Here is an 18,944-nt window from a genome sequence, read left to right on the forward strand (position 1 = left end):
ATTGACTTCTATACATAGTGCGCCCCTGCTGGACACTCTATAGAATCAATGGATGTGTGTATGTAATGTAATGTTATGTACTGTACTTTGTGATTGAATACATTTATGGAATACTTTGGGGAGCAAGTGTCCTTGCTCCCCAAAGTATCCCATAAATGTATTCAATGAATACATTTGCAGGGCACCGAGCAGGGAGGGAAAGAGGTGCCATCTACCTCCCCCCTCCCTGCTCGGTGCTGGACACATATACTTAGTTCTACTCCTCCCATCATCTGCAAATAATGGGGGAGTAGTACTTGTGCTATCTATCGCCGCCCGCGCAGCTACTCACACAGGGGCCGCTCTTCATGCCCCCTCCTCCGCTCCCCCTCCTCCTCTTAGCTTGAAATGAACTATTGCTCCGCTGACTCCCTGCCGCCCGCGCCGGTCCTCACACTACCCCGCTGGCCTCTGCTCCTACATACAGGCTCCCGTCCGCCCTGCATGCCGGCCGGGAGCCGGTATGTAGGAGCAGAGCCCGGCAGGGTAGTGTGAGGAGCTGCGCGGGCGGCGGGGTAGTGTGAGGAGCTGCGCGGGCGGCGGGGTAGTGTGAGGAGCTGCGCGGGCGGCGGGGTAGTGTGAGGACCGGCGCGGGCGGCGGGGAGTCAGTGGAGCGATAGTTCGTTTCAAGCTAAGAGGAGGAGGGGGAGCGCAGGAGGGGGCATGAAGAGCGGCCCCTGTGTGAGCAGCGGCGCGGGCCGCGATAGATAGCACAAGTACTACTCCCACATTATCTGCAGATGATGGGAGGAGTAGTACTGTGTATATGTGTCAGGCACAGAGCAGGGAGGGAGGGGGGAGCTAGATGCACGGGCACCTCTCTCCCTCCCTGCTCGGTGCCCTGCAAATCTATTCATTGAATACATTTATGGGATATTTTGGAGAGCAAGGACACTTGCTCCCCAAAGTATTCCATAAATTTACAGTATTCAATCACAAAGTACAGTACATTACATTACATACACACATCCATTAATTTTAAAGGGTGTCCAGTAGGGGCACACTACATTGATTACGTTCTGGGAATAAGTTACTTTGCAAAATCAATGGGGAAAATACTGAGCAAATCCACAAGAACTGACATACTGCACATATTAGTTTCTGCAAGGACTCCATGAGGAAATGAGGAAAGAGGAGTAGGAGCATGAGGAAGGAGGAGTCTCGTCCTCCGAAACGTCCGGCGGGAGGCCATAGTGTTTGGCGTGTGTTCATGGAATTACTCAGCCTGTGAGCTATGATTGCGATATACCTTGCAAAAGAAAAATAAAGCAATGGAAAGTATATACTGTGAGTATGCGTCTTTCTAGCTATAGAAGGACAGTATATCCTGATGGAAGTGCTGCAAGATTAAGGTAATATCGCTGGGTAGATCAGACTACCTATTACACCACACATTTTTTCTGATTATGGAAATGAGGAAAGAGTATTCTTAATTCTAATGGTGTTTATACTTCCTTGCACTGCCCCTCCCGTTTTGACTATTCGGTCAACCAGATAGTAAAACGTAAAATGGGTAGTAACTGAGAAACAGTTACCTTGGGAAACGGGGTGTGGCAAGTATGTACAAACACTTTTGGGACAAGGGCGCCCACTGATATTTCCTAACACACATTTTATCTTGGAGTAGTGGAAGCGTCCATCACTGCTTTATAAACCACTGCAGTATCATGGCCAACACACAACCCATACAAAAATATATGGTTTCCTCAGGCAGCATGGTGAACCATCTATTGTATGTGACTGCAGTCTGGCTGGATACACCGCTGCCAGGAGTACAGTTACATCACACACGGAAACAGCATAACAATCATCAAAACAACAGAGACGCTACTCACCAATTACTATAATGATAAGTCTATAATTCCCAGCGTCCAAAGGGAAATCTCAGACTTTATTTTAAAAATGCCTGGAGCAGATATACCGCATCTTCTGCTGAAAGACACCATGTACTGCTAATATCTATATAGGAATAGATATATTCAAACTTACAAGGAGGTAAAGAGGTAAACACCTCAGAGTACCCTTACAGGGTTTCACCCAATATATATATGGATAAGTAACAAGTGACAGAGGGTCCGACTTCTGGGGCCTCACTGATAGAAATTTGTCTCCCCAATTTAATTTGGTAGTATTCCAGCAAATGCATTGACACTCTACTGAAAATCATGTGACAGATGAAGATTGTTCAGTACAATAGAGTTTGAATGGACGGCGGGGTTGGAGCTTCGAGGTACCAGAGGAAACATTGCGCTCACCTTTGAGTCATAAGCAGACTGCTGTATAACTTCAGGTGCCATCCAGAACGGAGTCCCTACAAATGTATTTCTTTTAATCTGCGTATCAGTCAGCTGTCCGGCCACACCAAAGTCGGCAAGTTTTACGTCACCTTGTTCTGAGAGCAGGACATTGGCAGCTGTAAGACACAAAACAACATGAGATGGATGGAATCCAGCCCAGCTGCAGTCAGGGGGGTAAACCTCATAAGAACCCCCACCGGTGCCGACCTTTGATGTCCCTGTGAATTTTATTCTCCGAGTGCAGATAATCAAGACCTTTCAAGATTTCTTTCAACATGGTCGCAATCTGGAACTCGTCAAAAGGTCCCACTCGTAACTAAAAAAAAAAAAAAAAAAAAAAAAAAAAAAAAAAAAAAAAAAAAAAGGAGAAAGATAAGTTACAAAATGAAAAATTGATATTTAACATTTCAAGTAAAGAACTTTTGAGCAGGACTGTCACAAAACATAATGGCATTTTATCCTGCTTTATAACCTTCAACAGATGACACTATTCTGACAAGACTTCAGCCAGGTAAATATCAGGCCAGGTTCACATTGTATGTTTGTTGTGAAGCTTCTAAAATTCTGGGCCTCCCAGACCGGCGCTCGTTCACAGAGCCTATTACACGCCTCTATCATGCCGCTACGACTGCACGGACAAATCGCTATGTTGCACATGCAGCTCTTTGCTTTAGTGAGCTGCACATCTCTTATTACATGGAGAGATGTGCATCAGATGCTGGATTATTTTTTGAAATGTGAGCAGCATTGTAACGTATACAACAAAGGAACCCATCATCTCTCCCAATCCTCCCATACAGTAAAAGCTTGGCTTGAGTGGAGTGGGAGAGAAAGCTGGTTCCAGACTCCTTTAGTCGCTTACCTTCCCAGGAATAAAAGGATAAAGTAGCTGAAATTCAACATGCCCAATCCTTCTACTCTACTCCCACAGTCATCAGTTGGGGAGATTCAGAAGGCCCCATGTGCATCAGATGGGCATCTAGTCATCTAGGGCATCTTATACTTACCGCTTCTCTCCAAGTCCCGCGCCTGGAGCCAGTCCCAGGACGGAGATATCCCCATTGGAAGCCTGGCACGCGTGCTCAAGAGATGAGTCAAACACCCATAGAGAATGAATGGAGCAGTCATTCTCAATGAGCGTCGGACTCATCTCTGCAGCGCGCGCACGGCTTCCGACGGGGATCTCTCAGTCTTGGGACCGGCTCCAGGCGCGGAACTTTGAGAGAAGGGGTAAGTATAAGGGTCACTAGCGAGGGTCGGGCGTCCTTCACCCCAGCACGAGGTGACAGGTTCCCTTAAAGACCCTATTCCACAGAATGATTATCGGCCGTATTCAGCCAATATCGGCTGATAAACATCCCGTGGAATAGAAGGCAACGATCAGCCAACATCGTTCATGTCGGCTGATCATTGCGTCGTTGAAAGACAAATGACTCATACAGCAACAATCTGCTGCCGTCGCTCCGTGGAATAGGAGCGGAGGCAGCAGACCGCTGCTGTATGCTATGGGCTGCCCGGACGATCTAGCAATCACCTGGGCAGCCCCCCCCCCTGGACTCACCCGCTCCCTGCTGCTGCGTGGAATATCGGCGGCAGCGAGCGGGGAATAATAGCGCTTGAGGAAGTTGAAGTTTAACATACCGAATCCTTCTCTTCCTGATAGATGCCAGGAGGCCCCCATGCATATTAGACAGCTGACTGGTGCCAACAAAGATTGGTGGGTAAGCCTACACTGTAATGTGTATGGCTAGCTTTACAGACTTTAGTATCTATGACGGAGAGGTTTTGTCTGGTTACTAAAAACATGCCAAAAATCTACAGTATCTACTTGCCTTTTAGCGAAGCTGTGGGACAAGAAATATGGCTACCATTACAGATTCCTAACTATGCATTCATCTGGGAGGGCAGAGCAGTAATAAGCTGTGGTGAACGAATCGCAATGGGTTAAGCAGGAAGAGACCTGCATAAAAATACATCATCGGCTCCTACAGGAAGAGCAGGGTTAATAAATACATAGCTTCCTGGACTTTACTCCCATCTTTCTATATTTGTGGTGGTGTTTTATGAGTTATACGGTGAGCAGACCTCTCGACAATAAAAACATGTAAATAGACACTGTTTATATGCAGTTTTTCAGGAAGCTGCGGAAAAAACTGAATCATGTACCATGGGAGTGGTGTCCTAATGGAGGACTGTCACTGTGCCACACATAGTCCTCTAGCACACCCTGATCCTGGCACTTTGGTTTTGGCCTACAAATAGATTTCCAGAGCATATGCCAAATAAATGAGTGAGAGCTCTAATAATAAAAATATGAATAATAAGAAAAACACCATGGATTTCTTTCCTCCAGGACCACAAGGTCTGATGGCAGCTCATCTCATGCTAGTCTCTGCAAGACCTTAGGACCAGTTACCCTTATTCTTTATTTTCCATGTGTCATGGTACATTGGCTTCGCTCTCATTTAAGATGATATGCAAGTTTATTCTTTATGAGATTGTTCCCAATAGGTTTCATGTAGACATAGTCACTCCGCTATATCGAGGTAGATGGCTACACAACTGCTGAATGAGGGACCTTTCTGCAGACACACACCTTTTACTCCATGCAGCGCTGGTCATTAGTGTTGAGCGGAGGGGGAGGACCATTCAGGTTTTGTAACGCTCAGCATTTGTCTCCCCACGGCTACAAAAGTTGGATGCAGCCCTAGGGAGTACTGGAAAACGTCCATGCTGCCTATGGCCGAGCATTCGGATTCAGATAACATTGCTGAACTTGATCACTTTGGCCTCTCTCCGCTCATTGCTAACTTCATAAAAAAAAAAATCTTGTCCGTGAAAGATTTTCCTTTTTGATTATCAGCCAAAATATTCAGACAGAAGTGATGACTTTACAGACAATGAGTCTCATAGTTCAGTTAAAATGAATATTTAGTTTCAACTTTTTTTTTTATGGGCACCTTTAAAGGAGAAGTCCGGCCATTTTACATGGGGCTGATTGCCTATTATTCACCACCTGTGTTACCACAGCACATGTTACCACACACCTGTGCAATGTTCAAACAGAAGTAAATGTTCCAGTGGCATTCCTAATGATGAAGAGGGTGGGGAGGAGGGACGGAGGGGTGGTGCAAAGTTAGGGCACAGATAAGCCTGTAGGGCACAGAACATGGGGCTGCAATTTTAAAATTACTTTTTTTAGGAAAATAACTGCATCAGCTGCCAAAAGGACCGCAGGACAGATCTTGGATTAAAAGCAGCTATCCGAAAGTACAAGTGGTTTGGGGGGGGGTGTCAGATTGTGGGTACAGAGTCGCTTTAAGCTCCATTTACTTCAATGGAACAGAGTTTGAAACCCCACCCAATCTGGAGACAAGAGAGGGGGAAAAGTGGCCATGTTTTTGTAGCGCTGGATAACCCCTTTAGGCACTCCTTTCTCAGCTTTTCTGCAGACTTACACAGAGCCAGCCTTCAACACCAAATGGAGATAGAAGCACTAAGCTTAGTACTTCTCCCCTCCCATTCTAGCAATCAGTGAAGACACCCAGACCCCAACCAATGAAAACTTTTAAAGGCGTCTCTAGGATTCTCCCAATGACAGTGAAACGTTCAATGATAGGTTCAGTGAAAAACCCATACTAGTAGCTCAGTACGGCTCAGGCATTACAAGCTGCCAGTGTTTAGAGAAAAAAAAAACGTTGCAGCCACAGTGCTTTCACAGACGTCAATGAATGTTGGACACATGTATAAAGGGAGTTTGTACTTCTAGACCAAACCAATGACTTCTGTGTTGAGCAGGAAATTATAGCTTTGCTCTCAGAAAAAAAAGCACCAATTGAGTAAACTGGAAAGAGCCACCATGGTGTGAAAGATTCTTTATTTCATACAGGTATGGCGAGTCGGGTGCATGGAAATAAGCGCCCAGTAAACAAACCATAAAACTAATTTAGTTTCCTTTCCAGTCTTAAAAAAGCAATTGGCAGGATCTGGATGGAACAACGGTGTAAGGCGACCTTCTCTGCCTCAAAGCAAACAAGTCCACTTATGTTCTGTGCCTGTAAGGCCTTTTAGGTATGGAAATCACAAGCCGATGAAAGGCTGCTTTGTGTCATCTCCAATGTGCTCAACGTTCCTATTCATGGAGCGTTGTGAGCGCGGCTATGTGCTTGGAGGAACCGTTCTCTGATTCAGCTCCACATCAATACAAGCATATGTGTTTTGGCATAAACAAGCATATGCGGCCCTCCTATAGGTGTCGGGTGTGTTAGACTCGCAGGCATATTGCTCCGCTTTAAAGATTAGCACTATAAACAGTGTAGAAGGCATGCCGATGCTGCCTTATGTCAGGGAAGGCATACAGAAAGATCCTGTATACATCACTGGGCGCTGGTAAAGAACATGTAGTCACTTCTGCTCCTTTTGCAGAATTAAGGAGAGGTTTCTTGCATCATTGGAGAGTTGGTGACCATTCGTGAGTAAGCTGTAATAGTACAAGAGCTGAGGAGTCTGAAAACGTTGGGTAGTTAAAGGGGTACTCTGGCAAAAAACTTTCTTTCAAATCAACTGGTTTCATAAAATTTTATAGATTTTTAATGTACTTCTACATAAAAATCTCAAGCCTTCCCATACTTATCAGCTGCTGTATGTCCCGCAGGAAGTGTTTTCTTTGCAGCCTGACAATGCTCTCTGCTGCCACCTCTGTTTGAGGCAGGAACAGTCCAGAGCAGGAGATGTTCTCTATAGAGATTTGCTGCTGCTCTGGACAGTTCAGCAGAGAGCACTGTCAGACTGAAAAACATTTACTGCAGGACATACAGCAGATAAGTACTGGAACACTGGAGAATTTTAAAATAGAAGTAAATTACAAATCTATATAACTTTCTGAAACCAGTTGATTTAAAAGAAAACTATTTTCGCTGGATAAACCCTTTAATCCCCCCAAGAACATTCAACAGAGGCTATACTTTAGCTAAAGGAGTGACAACCCTGTACAAAGAATATATTGGGCCTTTAGGGTGTAAAGGCAGCTGCTACTCTAATGCGTTATGAGGTTGTCCACTCTATAGCCAAGTAATACTACACTTCCCTGTGCCATTCTCCTGGTAATATGCAGATTTCTGGGCTGGCTTCTATACCGTATGGTTGCCACTGTGGGACACCCCTGTAGGATTAATATAGTTTATCTTTTCATTTTTGGGGGGGGAAAAGTTGTCCCCTATAATAAAAGCGACAGGTGCTTTAAGCTGTAATTGCTTCTCAGTAATTCGCGTCACGCTAGCGCCTGTACTCTGTATGCAGATGCTCCCTTCATTACCATGTTAATGTACAGATTAATCATCCATTTAAGATGCCGGCGCTCTGGTGTCTGGTTAGCATTTGCATAAAATGTGGCACATTATATAGGCAACATTAAGTAATGTCAAGTGTGGCGGCTGTGTCTGTGAGTTCAGTAATCAGCACTAGTCAAAGGTAAGTGTGCATTTAATGTAACGGCACATGTGGATGACTACAGCTCCGACACCACATAATGTGGCAGAAGGTATAGCAGGGTGACTGTGCTCCTGGGGGAACATCGCATTATGTGCCACTATGACATTTCTGTCCAGCTATGTCAGGGGAAAAGAGAATTATTACCTGGCAAAAGAGTTTCTGTTGAAATAAAGTAACTTCTTTTATTAAAGGGAGAATGGTAGATTCCTTATGCTGCCAATACCTTAACCCTTTAAGGACGGGGCCCATTTTCGTTTTTTACGTTTTCGTTTTTTCCTCCTTGTGTTTAAAAGGTCATAGCACTTGCATTTTTCCACCTAGAAACCCACATGACCCCTTATTTTTTGCGTCACTAATTGCACTTTGCAATTACAGGCTGAATTTTTGCATTTGGTACACTGCGAAACCAGAAAAGAATTCAAAGTGTGGTGAAATTGAAAAAAAAAAAAAAAAGCATTTCTTTTATTTGGGGGAAATGTGTTTTTACGCCATTCGCCCTGGGGTAAAACTGACTTGTTATGCATGTTCCTCAAGTTGTTACAATTAAAACGATATATAACATGTATAACTTATATTGTATCTGATGGCCTGTAAAAAATTCAAACCGTTGTTAACCAATATACGTTCCTTAAAATCGCTCCATTCCCAGGCTTATAGCGCTTTTATCCTTTGGTCTATGGGGCTGTGTGAGGTGTCAGTTTTTGCGCCATGATGTGTTCTTTCTATCGGTACCTTGATTGCGCATATATGACTTTGATCGCTTTTTATTAAATTTTTTCTGGATTTGATGCGACCAAAAATGCGCAATTTTGCACTTTGGGTTTTTTTTTTTGCGCCGACGCCGTTTACCGTACGAGATCAGGAATGTGATTAATAGTTTGGGCGATTACGCACGCGGCGATAGCAAACATGTTTATTTATTTATTTATTTGTTTACTTTTATTTAAAACCTGGGAAAAGGAGGGTGATTCAGACTTTTATTAGGGGGGGGGGCTTTTTACTATAAACACTTTTTTTTTTTTTACACATATACTAGAAGCCCCCCTGGGGGACTTCTAGTATATACACTTGGATCTCTCATTGAGATCTCTGCAGCATAGATATGCTGCAGAGATCCATGAGATCGGCACTCGTTTGCTTTCGGCTGCTGCAGCCGAAAACGAACGAGTGCCGAGCCGAGGACGGCGCCATCTTGGACGCGTCCCCGGCCGGCATCAGTAACGGAGATCGCTCCTCCGGGACAAGGTCCCGGAGGAGCGATCTCCCCCACTAGACCCCAGGGAAACGTTGCCTCCGGTAATCGGAGGCAGCTGTCAACTTTGACAGCTGCCTCCGATTAGCTAATTAGCGGGCACGGCGATCAGACCGTGCCCGCTAATAGCAGCGGTCCCGGGCTACTCGCGGCACCCGGAATTGCGGCACTTCAAAGCGGGGCCGCCGCGCGGCCCCGCTTTGAAGTGCAAGTGAGGACATATGACGTAGGGGTACGTCATATGTCCTTAAGAGGTTAAAGCATAACTGTCATGTTTTTTTTTTATTGCAGAAATCAGTAGTATAAGAGATTTTAAGAAACTCTGTAATAGGTTTCATCAGCCAAAAAAGCCTCCTTCTGTACTGAAGCAATCTCCCAGCCTCCCCCTCTGACTTCTTATCTGTGCATTATCAGGCAAACACGTCTTCATTACAGAGAAGCCAGTGAAGGCTAGCTCTGCTCTCTCCATTGTAAGCCTATGAAGAGGGGAGGGGCTGAGGGAGATGAGGGAGCAGGAAGAGGTGACATGAAGGTCAGCTGTTTGTAGACTCTCTGGGCACCTAAAACGCTAAATTCACCTGTCAGAAAGGTCAGTGCTTATCTATGAACTTACTGAGAGAAGATTGCAGGGTTTTGTGCTGTGCAGGAATCCTCCGTGCTCAGTCACTCCTAACAGCCCCTCCCCTCTCCATAGCCACATAATGGAGACAGAAATCCTGCTTCATTTGATAAGAGGGGGGAGGCTGGGAGATTGCTTTTTCAGTTCAGTACAGAACGAAACTCTTTTAGTACATAAAACCTATTACAGAGTTTCTTAAAATCGCTTGTACTGTTGATATTTAATGTTTTCAGAAAAATGGCCCTGAAATGACAGTTACGCTTTAAGGGTATGTTCACATTGAGCAAAACAGGCGGAAAACAGGCGAAAGTTCTGCTGCGAAATCCCGCCTGTCTATGGGAGAGCGCTGGCTCCTCCGCAGCCGCTCATTCACTCACAGTGGGACAGTGAAGCACGGCGGGATTCAACGACGGAGAGATTCGCCGCGGAATTCTCAGAGTGAACATACCCTAAAGGAAAAGTCCAGCTGATTATAAAATCCGGTACCTGGCAGGGGGGAATTTGGCAGCGGGACCCATGTAGGGCTCCGGGATCTCCGGTGCTAACGCGGCACACCCCAGCTGATGCACTGGCTGCTCAGCCAGTCAGTGACTGGGATGGGACGCCACTCCAGTCACTGATTGAGCGACTAGTCCATCAGCCGGGACATTCCTTATGGCATGGGCATGTGGGGAGGTAAATTAGTAAATTTGGCCCCTGCTAGCTGCTGGATTTTATAATCCGCCGGGCTTTTCCTTTAAAGTGTTCCTGTCAAACAAACATCCATAAAAGATTATGGAACGGTCTCCTGCAGAAGGGCTCAGCAGCTATTTCCTCCCCACCCGTCCTAGAAATGGTTGAGTGTCTAAAAACTTAGATGCCCACAGATAAAAAACCTCTCTTTAAAATAAATAACTGCACCTGTAAAGAGTTTCTTCCACTTTGGACAATCTTAACCCCTTGCCTCCGCAGCCTGTTTTGGCCTTAATGCCCAGGGCCTAGTTTTTCAAATCTGACCTGTCTCTCTTTTTGTAGTGATTACTCTGCGGTGCTTTTAATTATCTTGGTTATTCTGAGATTGTTTTTTCGTGACATATTCCTCTTTATGTTTGTAGTATACTTTGGTTCATACACTCAGTATTTTTTTGTAAACACATTTGTGCAAATACTAGAAACATTTACAATCCTTTATATTCAAAATTCTCTTCTCCTAAGAAAAATAATTATATCAAAAACTATTACTGCAACATCTACGACATGTCTTACTTTATGGTGACGTCATTTGGTGAACGTCTTTTTACTTTTTAGGATGTTAGAGGGCTTCAAAATTTTGCAGCGATTTTTCACATTTTCAGGAAAATTTCAAATTCTGATTTTTGCAGGCACCAGTTCAGTTCTGAAGTAGATTTGTGGGGCTCTTATGTTAGTTACCCCCATAAATCTTTCCACTGAAAAAACTACACCCCTCAAAGTATTCAAAGTAACATTTCATAAGTGTATTAACCCTTTAGGTATTTCACAGAAATTTAAGCATGTTGGAGGGGAAATTTAAAAATTTCATTTTTTTTGCCAGATATTCCATTTTTTCCTCTAACATAGCAAATACTAACTGAGAAATGGAACTCAATATTTATTCCGCTTATTCCAATGTTTCTAGAAATCCCCTATATGTAGCCGCAGTGCGTCACCTGACTCAACCACAGGCCGCAGACATGACAGAGACCTGGTGAATTTTGGGGCCTTTTCTTATTTTAGCCATTATATTATTTAACAGAGGCCTTGGGGGGGCCAACATATTTGTGTAAGACAAGCTGACGTTTCCATCGGTACCATTCGGGGGAACATGTGACACCCTGATCAATATTTAGTTATTTTATAAGGTGGTACGGGTACGAATAAAAAAAAATAAAAAAAGCAGTTTTTCACCATTTTTTTGTATGCAGTTTACTATATGTTACATATGACATGTTATCGTTATTCGTCAGGTCAGCACGATCACCGTGATATCCATTTTATATAGCTTGTGTTATAGTTTATGTCATTTATGCTATAAAAGCGGTTTGTGTCTTGCATACTGTAAGAGCAGCAATATTTTTATTTTTTTCGGCAATGGAGTTATGTGAGGGTTTTTTTTTTTTGGGGGGGGGGGGGGGCGGGGCATAAGCTGACATTTTTAGTGGTACACCTTTTGGGTATATGTGACGTCCTGATAGCTTTTATCTATAATTTTTAGGGGGCGGGATTAACAAAAAAATTGTCATTTTGGTTAGATTTTTTTTTTTTTAAATGGCATTCATGGGGTGGTATAATTAATGTAACGGGTTAATAGACAGGGTCATTACGGACGCAGCAATACCAAATATGTGTATCTCATTTATAGGGGATCAATTATAAAGGGGGGATGGTGAATGTGTATATTTATCTATTTATATTTTTTTATTTAATTATTAATTATTAATTCATTATGTATTTGTGTGTGTTTTGCAGATATATATCATGCATATATCATGCATTACAGCACACGATCTGTGCTGTAATGCATGATACAGTGAATGATCAGCACGGGGTCGGAGAGGGAGAGAGGCGGAGGGAGGACTTCAGCAGTGGCGGCAGGAGGAGGCAATGTGCCGCAGCCTCCTTCTGCCGTCCGATCAGCAAGAGGGATCAGATCTCCCCATAGACGCTGCAGTCGCCTCTTCCTGCTGCCCGATCTCCGTTACAGACAGCTGGGGGAAGCAGAGGAGGCATGACGTCCAGGGACGTCATGTTGCAGAATGGCACTGCTTTTCATGACATCCCTGGACGTCATATTGGCGGAAGGGGTTAAAGGAGAAGTCCTTTAATAAAAAAATGTTGCCGTATTGTATAGCCCCCCCAAAAATTGTACAAATCCCCAATATACACTTAATACTGGAAATGCATATAAAGTGCCATTTTTCCCTGCACTTACTACTGCATCAAGGCTTCACTTCCTGGATAACATGGTGATGTCACGACTAGAGAGGAGCGAACCGGGTTCGGGTCAATCCAAACCCGAACGTTCGGCATTTGATCAGCGGTGGCTGCTGAACTTGGATAAAGCTCTAAGGTTGTCTGGAAAACATGGATACAGCCAATGACTATATCCATGTTTTCCACATAGCCTTAGGGCTTTATCCAACTTCAGCAGCCACAGCTAATCAAATGCCGAATGTTCGGGTTCGGATGGTCTCGAGCATGCTTGAGGTTCGCTCATCTCTAGTCACAACCCGACTCCCAGAGCTGTGCGGGCTGTGGCTGTGGGAGAGGATGATGGCAGAGGGATGCTCAGTGTCCCTCCAGTGCCCTGTGTCCCTCAGTGTCCCCCTGCCATCATCCTCTCCAGCAGCCACAGCCTGCACAGCTCTGGGAGTCGGGTCGTGACATCACCATTTTATCCAGGAAGTGACATCACCATGTTATCCAGGAAGTGAAGCCTTGATGCAGTAGTAAGTGCAGGGAAAAAAAGCACTTTATAAGCATTTCCCGTAATAAGTGTATATTGGTGATTTGTATAACTTTTGGGGGGCAATACAATACTTTAATAAAATTTTTACCAAACTTCTCTAGGGGTTGGAGGAGAGTCGCTTGAGGATGAGATGTTCATAAAGTTCCTATTCCCCTATTAGGAAACCTGGCAGAACACATTAAATTTTCCTACAGTGCCTCCACAGGGGAACAAAATTACACAATGTCCAATCAGCTTTCTGCGTAATGTAAGGCCTTATTCACATGTCCCGTAAAGTAGTCCATGATTGCGGTTCCCCAATCACGGATCAACTTATGGGCCATTTATTTCTATTGGGCTATTTACACAATCCAGTCTACTGCGGATCCGCAATCTACTGATTACCAATAGAGGTCTACGAGATCCATGTTTTTTGCGGTCGTCACAGATGTCACATCCATGACATCGGTAAAAAACGTGGATCAAATCTAAGCAAACTAGTTAAATTTTTTTTTTTTTTTCCATTCTTAAAATTATTTCATGGATCACGGAACCAAGCAGTGTTCAGATTATGTTAAAAAAATGTGACGTCACAAATCAGTTGTAATTTCTATGGAGCGTCCAGCAGGGGGTGCACTATATGTAGAAGTCTATGGCACTGTTTTGGGTCTATGGAAGTGTATGTAATGTAATGTACACTATGCTTTATTGATTGAATACATTTATGGAATACTTTGGGGAGCAAGTCTCCTTGCTCCCCAAAATATTCTATAAATGCATTCAATCAATACATTTGGAGAGCAGTGAGGGAGAGAGGTGCCTGTGCATCTAACTACCTCCTTCCTCCCTTCTGGGTGCTGTGGGACACATACCATGAGCAGATGATGGGGGGGGGGGGGGGGGGGGGGGGGAGGAGTAGTACCAGGGCTATCCCCATCACCAGCACCCCATGCTGCCACCGCTGATGCCGCCGCACAGCCGTAAACATCCCGCGCCAGGCACTGCAGAGCTCACCACCGCCGCCCCGGTGTCTTGCCCACTCGTTCCCTGATGTCAGCCGAGCTGCCGGGGTTGTCGATGGGGATGGCCCTGGTACTACTCCCCCACCATCTGCTCATCATGAGGGATGGGAGTAGTAGTACAGTGTATATAAGTCCCACAGCACCGAGCAGGGAGGGAGGGGGGAGGTAGTTAGATTCACAGGCACTTCTCTCCCTGCTCGGTGCCCTTTAAATGTATTGAATACATTTATGGAATACTTTGGAGAGCAAGGACACTTGCGCCCCAAAGTATCCCATAAAGATATTCAATCAAAGCATAGTGTACATTACATTCACTTCCATAGACAATACAGCGCCATAGACTTCTAAATACAGTGCGGTCTCTGCTGGACACTCCACAGGGATTACAATCGATACGTGACGTCACGTTTTTTACAGAATCTGAACCCTGCCTGATCTACTAAAATAGCACTATATGTGCATTTCCCATAATTAATGTACTTTAGGAATTTGTTTAACTTTCCATAAGTAATAAATATATTAAAAAAAAAGGTTTTGGCCAGAGTTGTCCTTAAAGAGTCACTGTCGTAAAATTTTTTTTTGCAGAAATCAATAGTCCAGGCGATTTTAAGAAACTTTGTAACTGGGTTTATTAGCCAAATATGCCATTATATGCATGTAAAAAGCCTTTTGCCAGGTCCCCCCTCTCCTCTCCTTTCTGCTGTCCACTCCTCAGAATCAGGAAATCTCGACTGTTTTTTCAACTTTCATCAGTGGGATCCTGTCTGGTCTATGAAGAGGGGAGGGGGGAGGGGGAAGGAGGGAGATTGGGCAGCTGAGAGCCAAGAACAAAGGATTGCTCAGCAGGGGAGCTATTCAGAGCCCTAATTAGTGGTCAGATAGCTCCATGGTGCCTGTCAGAAGAGAGAGCCCATGATGTGAATGTAAATTAACTCTTTGTTGTCCTGTTTTTGCTGCCTTTACTTTCTCTCTCCATAGGAAAACCATGAAGACAGGGGGGGGGGGAGAGCTTCAAACTGCTTTTTCATGATAAAAATGCATTTTTCGGCTAATAAACCCAATTACAAAGTTTCTTAAAATCGCCTGTACTATTGATTTCTGCAATAAAAATTTTAACGACAGTGACACTTTAACCCCTAGACGACCCTGGACGTAGGGTTACGTCATGGAAGTCTGTCCCCAGACGACCCATGACGTAACCTTACGTCCTGGGTGTTTTTCCCGCTATGAAGCGCGCTCCGGAGCGGAGCGCGCTTCATAGCAGGTGGGGGCCGGCTGCAATCAGCAGCCGGAACCTCACCGGTAATGACACGCTGCAGCGATCGCGCTGCCGCGTGTCATTAACCCCTTAAACGCCACGATCGCGGCGTTTAAGTGTAAGTGACAGGGGGAGTCCCCTGTCACTTACCGATCGGGACCGATCGGGACCGGCGCAGTGTGACTGCGGGGGTCCCGATCGTTGAAACGGACTGCCGGAGGTTTCTCACCTGCCTCCGTGCGGTCCGATCGGCGATCTGCTACACTGAGCCTGCACAGGCAGGCTCAATGAGCAGATCGCCGATAACACTGATCAATGCTATGCCTATGGCATAGCATTCATCAGTGTAGAAATCAAAGTACTGTATGTAGAAGTCCCCCAAAGGGACTTCAAAAGTGTAAAAAAAAAAAGTTCAAAACACTAACACACTACCCCAAAACCCCTCCCCCAATAAAAGTCTAAATCACCCCCCTTTCCCATTATATAAATAAAACATATAAAAATGAATAAATAGATAAACATATAATATACCGTAGCGTGCGTAATTGTCCGATTAAAATATAACAAGCGTCATTGCGACCGGTAAACGGCGTACACGAAAAGAGGGGAAAAAGTGCGCAGATTACCGATTTTATGTTACATTATATATATTTTAAAAAAAAATCAATAAAAAGTGATCAAAACGTCCGATCTTCACAAATATGGTATTAATAAAAACTAGAGATCATGGCGGAAAAAATGACACCCCATACAGCCCCGTAGGTGAAAAAATAAAACCGTTATAAGCGTCACAATAGGCCCATTTTATTAATATAATCACAGATCCGTGGCTACAATAATGCAGTTCCACCAAGGGTATCTCAAAACAACATATGATCACAGATAGATAACCAAAAAGAATATAATAAAACTTTGAGCCATACGCTGCTGTTACAGATGATTGCCGGCCACTGGGCCACGTGAGTTAAGCGTCTCTGACCACTGTCAGGACGCCCCTACTGTATGAGAATATGCTGTGACATATGTACCCCATGTAAGTGTTGTTTACCTGACGTGACTCCCCTGACGAGTATTGACGAAACACGTGTCGGGAGCTTAGGCAGGGTAAGTGTAGGGTATTCCGACAGGGGTAGAACGGGGCAGGGGCCGTCCTTATTAGGGCGATAACTCCGCTACTCCCTGAGCGAGGAGGGGTAGGTGGTGCACCGTAGTAGGGACCAACAGGGCCTGGTGCTCCCTACATGTGGGCAAATACCTAATAGTGCCTTGCATACCCCTCTGGCATTGGATATATGACAGTTAGCTACCCTGAACTACGCACTCTATGATTTTTTTGAGTTGGTGCCAGGGATTACGTTGTACTGTCAGATCTATTTTGTGTTTCTCACTTGTCTGTTTATGTACGTGATGGCTCTAGGAGCCTTGGTTATTGGTGGGGATATTATGTTGTGGAATTTCATTAAAAGTTAAGTTTTATTATATTCTTTTTGGTTATCTATCTGTGACCATTTTATTAATATTTAATTGCCCAAAAAAAGGATTTCATAAAAAAAAAAATATATATATATAACATTAGAGAATCTGTGTAACCTGCATATGGTTGTGTTCGGACTGACCTATAGAATAATAGTGTCATGTCGCTGTTACCGTATAGTGCATTACGTAGACACAGGAACCCCCCAAACGTTACCATATTGCATTCTTTTTTGCGATTTCACCAATTTATATCTTCATAAATAATATATTTGGAATTCCATCATACATGTTATGGTAAAATGAAAGACGCCATTACAAAGTACAACTATTCCTGTAAAAAACAAGCACTTACATGGCTTGTAGATAGAAAACTGAGAGTGCTAGAGCTCTTAGAAGGGGGGGGGGGGGGGAGGGAAAAACGAAAGCACTAAGATCAAAATTTGCGCGGTCCACTGAGTCATTTTGGGCCTGGTCCTCAAAGGGTTAAATAACTAACATTTTTGTGGTTTGCCACAAAAATTGCAAACCATCCTACAAACCAACAAGACCACAAATCTACTTCAATGTAGGACCAGACTATTAAGCCCTGTCTCCCGAATTGTCCAATTCTTAAAAGGGTTAATGACACTGATCCTGAAAACTATCTGTAGATCATAAAAAAAAGGTCATCTTACCACAATAAAAAGCTATTCAGATGCCTCCTAGAAAGCAGTGTAACAACCAATGTGGTTGCCATAACAGCTTCCATGGGAGATGGCAACCAGTGTACTCCCTGCGGACCTAAAAGGAAATCTACCTTTTAATAGAGCAATATGGGAGCAAGCCTAACATATCAGCACTGCAAGTAACGTGTACAAAGGTTACTACACTGCATACTTCCATGCAGGGCGGCAGGCATAGGTGGTGCAGAGGTTGCTGTCACACCTAGGGCTCAGGTCTAGGTAACTTACAATTTCCTCTTGCAGAAAAAGAAAATAAAAAATATGGAAAACAAAAATCACTAACTATAGAATGGTGCACCACAAAACAGCAGCTAGTAACCATGGAGGCTCATGTGGTTGTGTAGTTTTATTGAGGTCCTGTTTCCAGCAGACCAGGGTAGGTACAAACAAAAATACTTCTATAAAAAGACCTCAAATCCCTGAATTTTATTTTTGCTCTCAGTTCTTGGTTAAGGACATCGCTATTTAATTGATTGATATTCTTTATTTTGTACAACCAAACAAAATGATTGTTGTAACCTCCTTCTATGTTATTTCCTCTTGCGGATCATTGGAAACGTTGTACATTTGCTTCTGTATTGCATTCTTTAATTTTCTTTGGAAAATCCAATAAACATTTTGGGGAACATAAGAAGAAAAAAAAAAAAAACTCAAATAACCCTATACATACATAACTCAGGACACACAGAACAGAATCACAGGTCCTATGAGGCTACACATTCGGCCCGTGTGCTTTATACTAGATGAAGCTGATGTACACAGTGTATATATAGGCTGTAGCCCTGGTAGTATAACACTTAGTAAAGACAGACTGATATATTATGCTATAGAATTGCAGCAAGCAGTATGTTCTATACCAGTGCTTCTAAAACTTTTTCTACTGGAGCCTCACCCAACAGGCCAAGGCAATGCCTGGGCCTCACCAGACTGACCAAGAGGGCCTGGGCCTCACTATCTAAGGTGAAAGTCCATTTAAAAGCTGAGACAATGCTAGGGCTAGCTTTCACCTGTCTCCCAAGCTCTATATGCTAATAAAGCAAGTACAAAATAAAATTAATGTTGCTAAAATTAAGATTTTTGCAAACCGCAAAAGGACTGTGCAGATCATAGTTGCTTTTGTGAAAACTGGCTCCCAAGCTGGGCCTCACCAACAACTAGGGGGCGCCTCACTGGTAAGGCCAGCCTCACAGTTTGAGAAGCACTGTTCTATACCATGCAAGCTGCAGCTACTGTTATACTGTACATTCTGTACAGACTGCAGCACTGCTATAGATATCATACTGTACACTCTAACTATAGTAGTGCAGCAGTCTGTACAGAGCTT

At 44.0% G+C, this 18,944-nt stretch overlaps 1 protein-coding gene across 1 annotated transcript in view; it reads right to left on the reverse strand.

The window, feature by feature from the left end:
• STK26 (serine/threonine kinase 26) overlaps positions 1-18,944 on the reverse strand; it is an 88,761-nt gene that overhangs the window by 11,850 nt on the left and 57,967 nt on the right. Inside the window, exons 4-5 of the mRNA XM_069943216.1 lie at positions 2,544-2,652; positions 2,295-2,452 (exon numbers count right to left, since the gene is read on the reverse strand). Coding sequence (XP_069799317.1) covers positions 2,295-2,452; positions 2,544-2,652 — 267 coding nt within the window. The remainder of the gene's footprint in view (positions 1-2,294; positions 2,453-2,543; positions 2,653-18,944) is intronic.

The sequence above is a fragment of the Dendropsophus ebraccatus genome, chromosome 10, assembly GCF_027789765.1.
Source record: "Dendropsophus ebraccatus isolate aDenEbr1 chromosome 10, aDenEbr1.pat, whole genome shotgun sequence".
Taxonomy (NCBI): domain Eukaryota; kingdom Metazoa; phylum Chordata; class Amphibia; order Anura; family Hylidae; genus Dendropsophus; species Dendropsophus ebraccatus.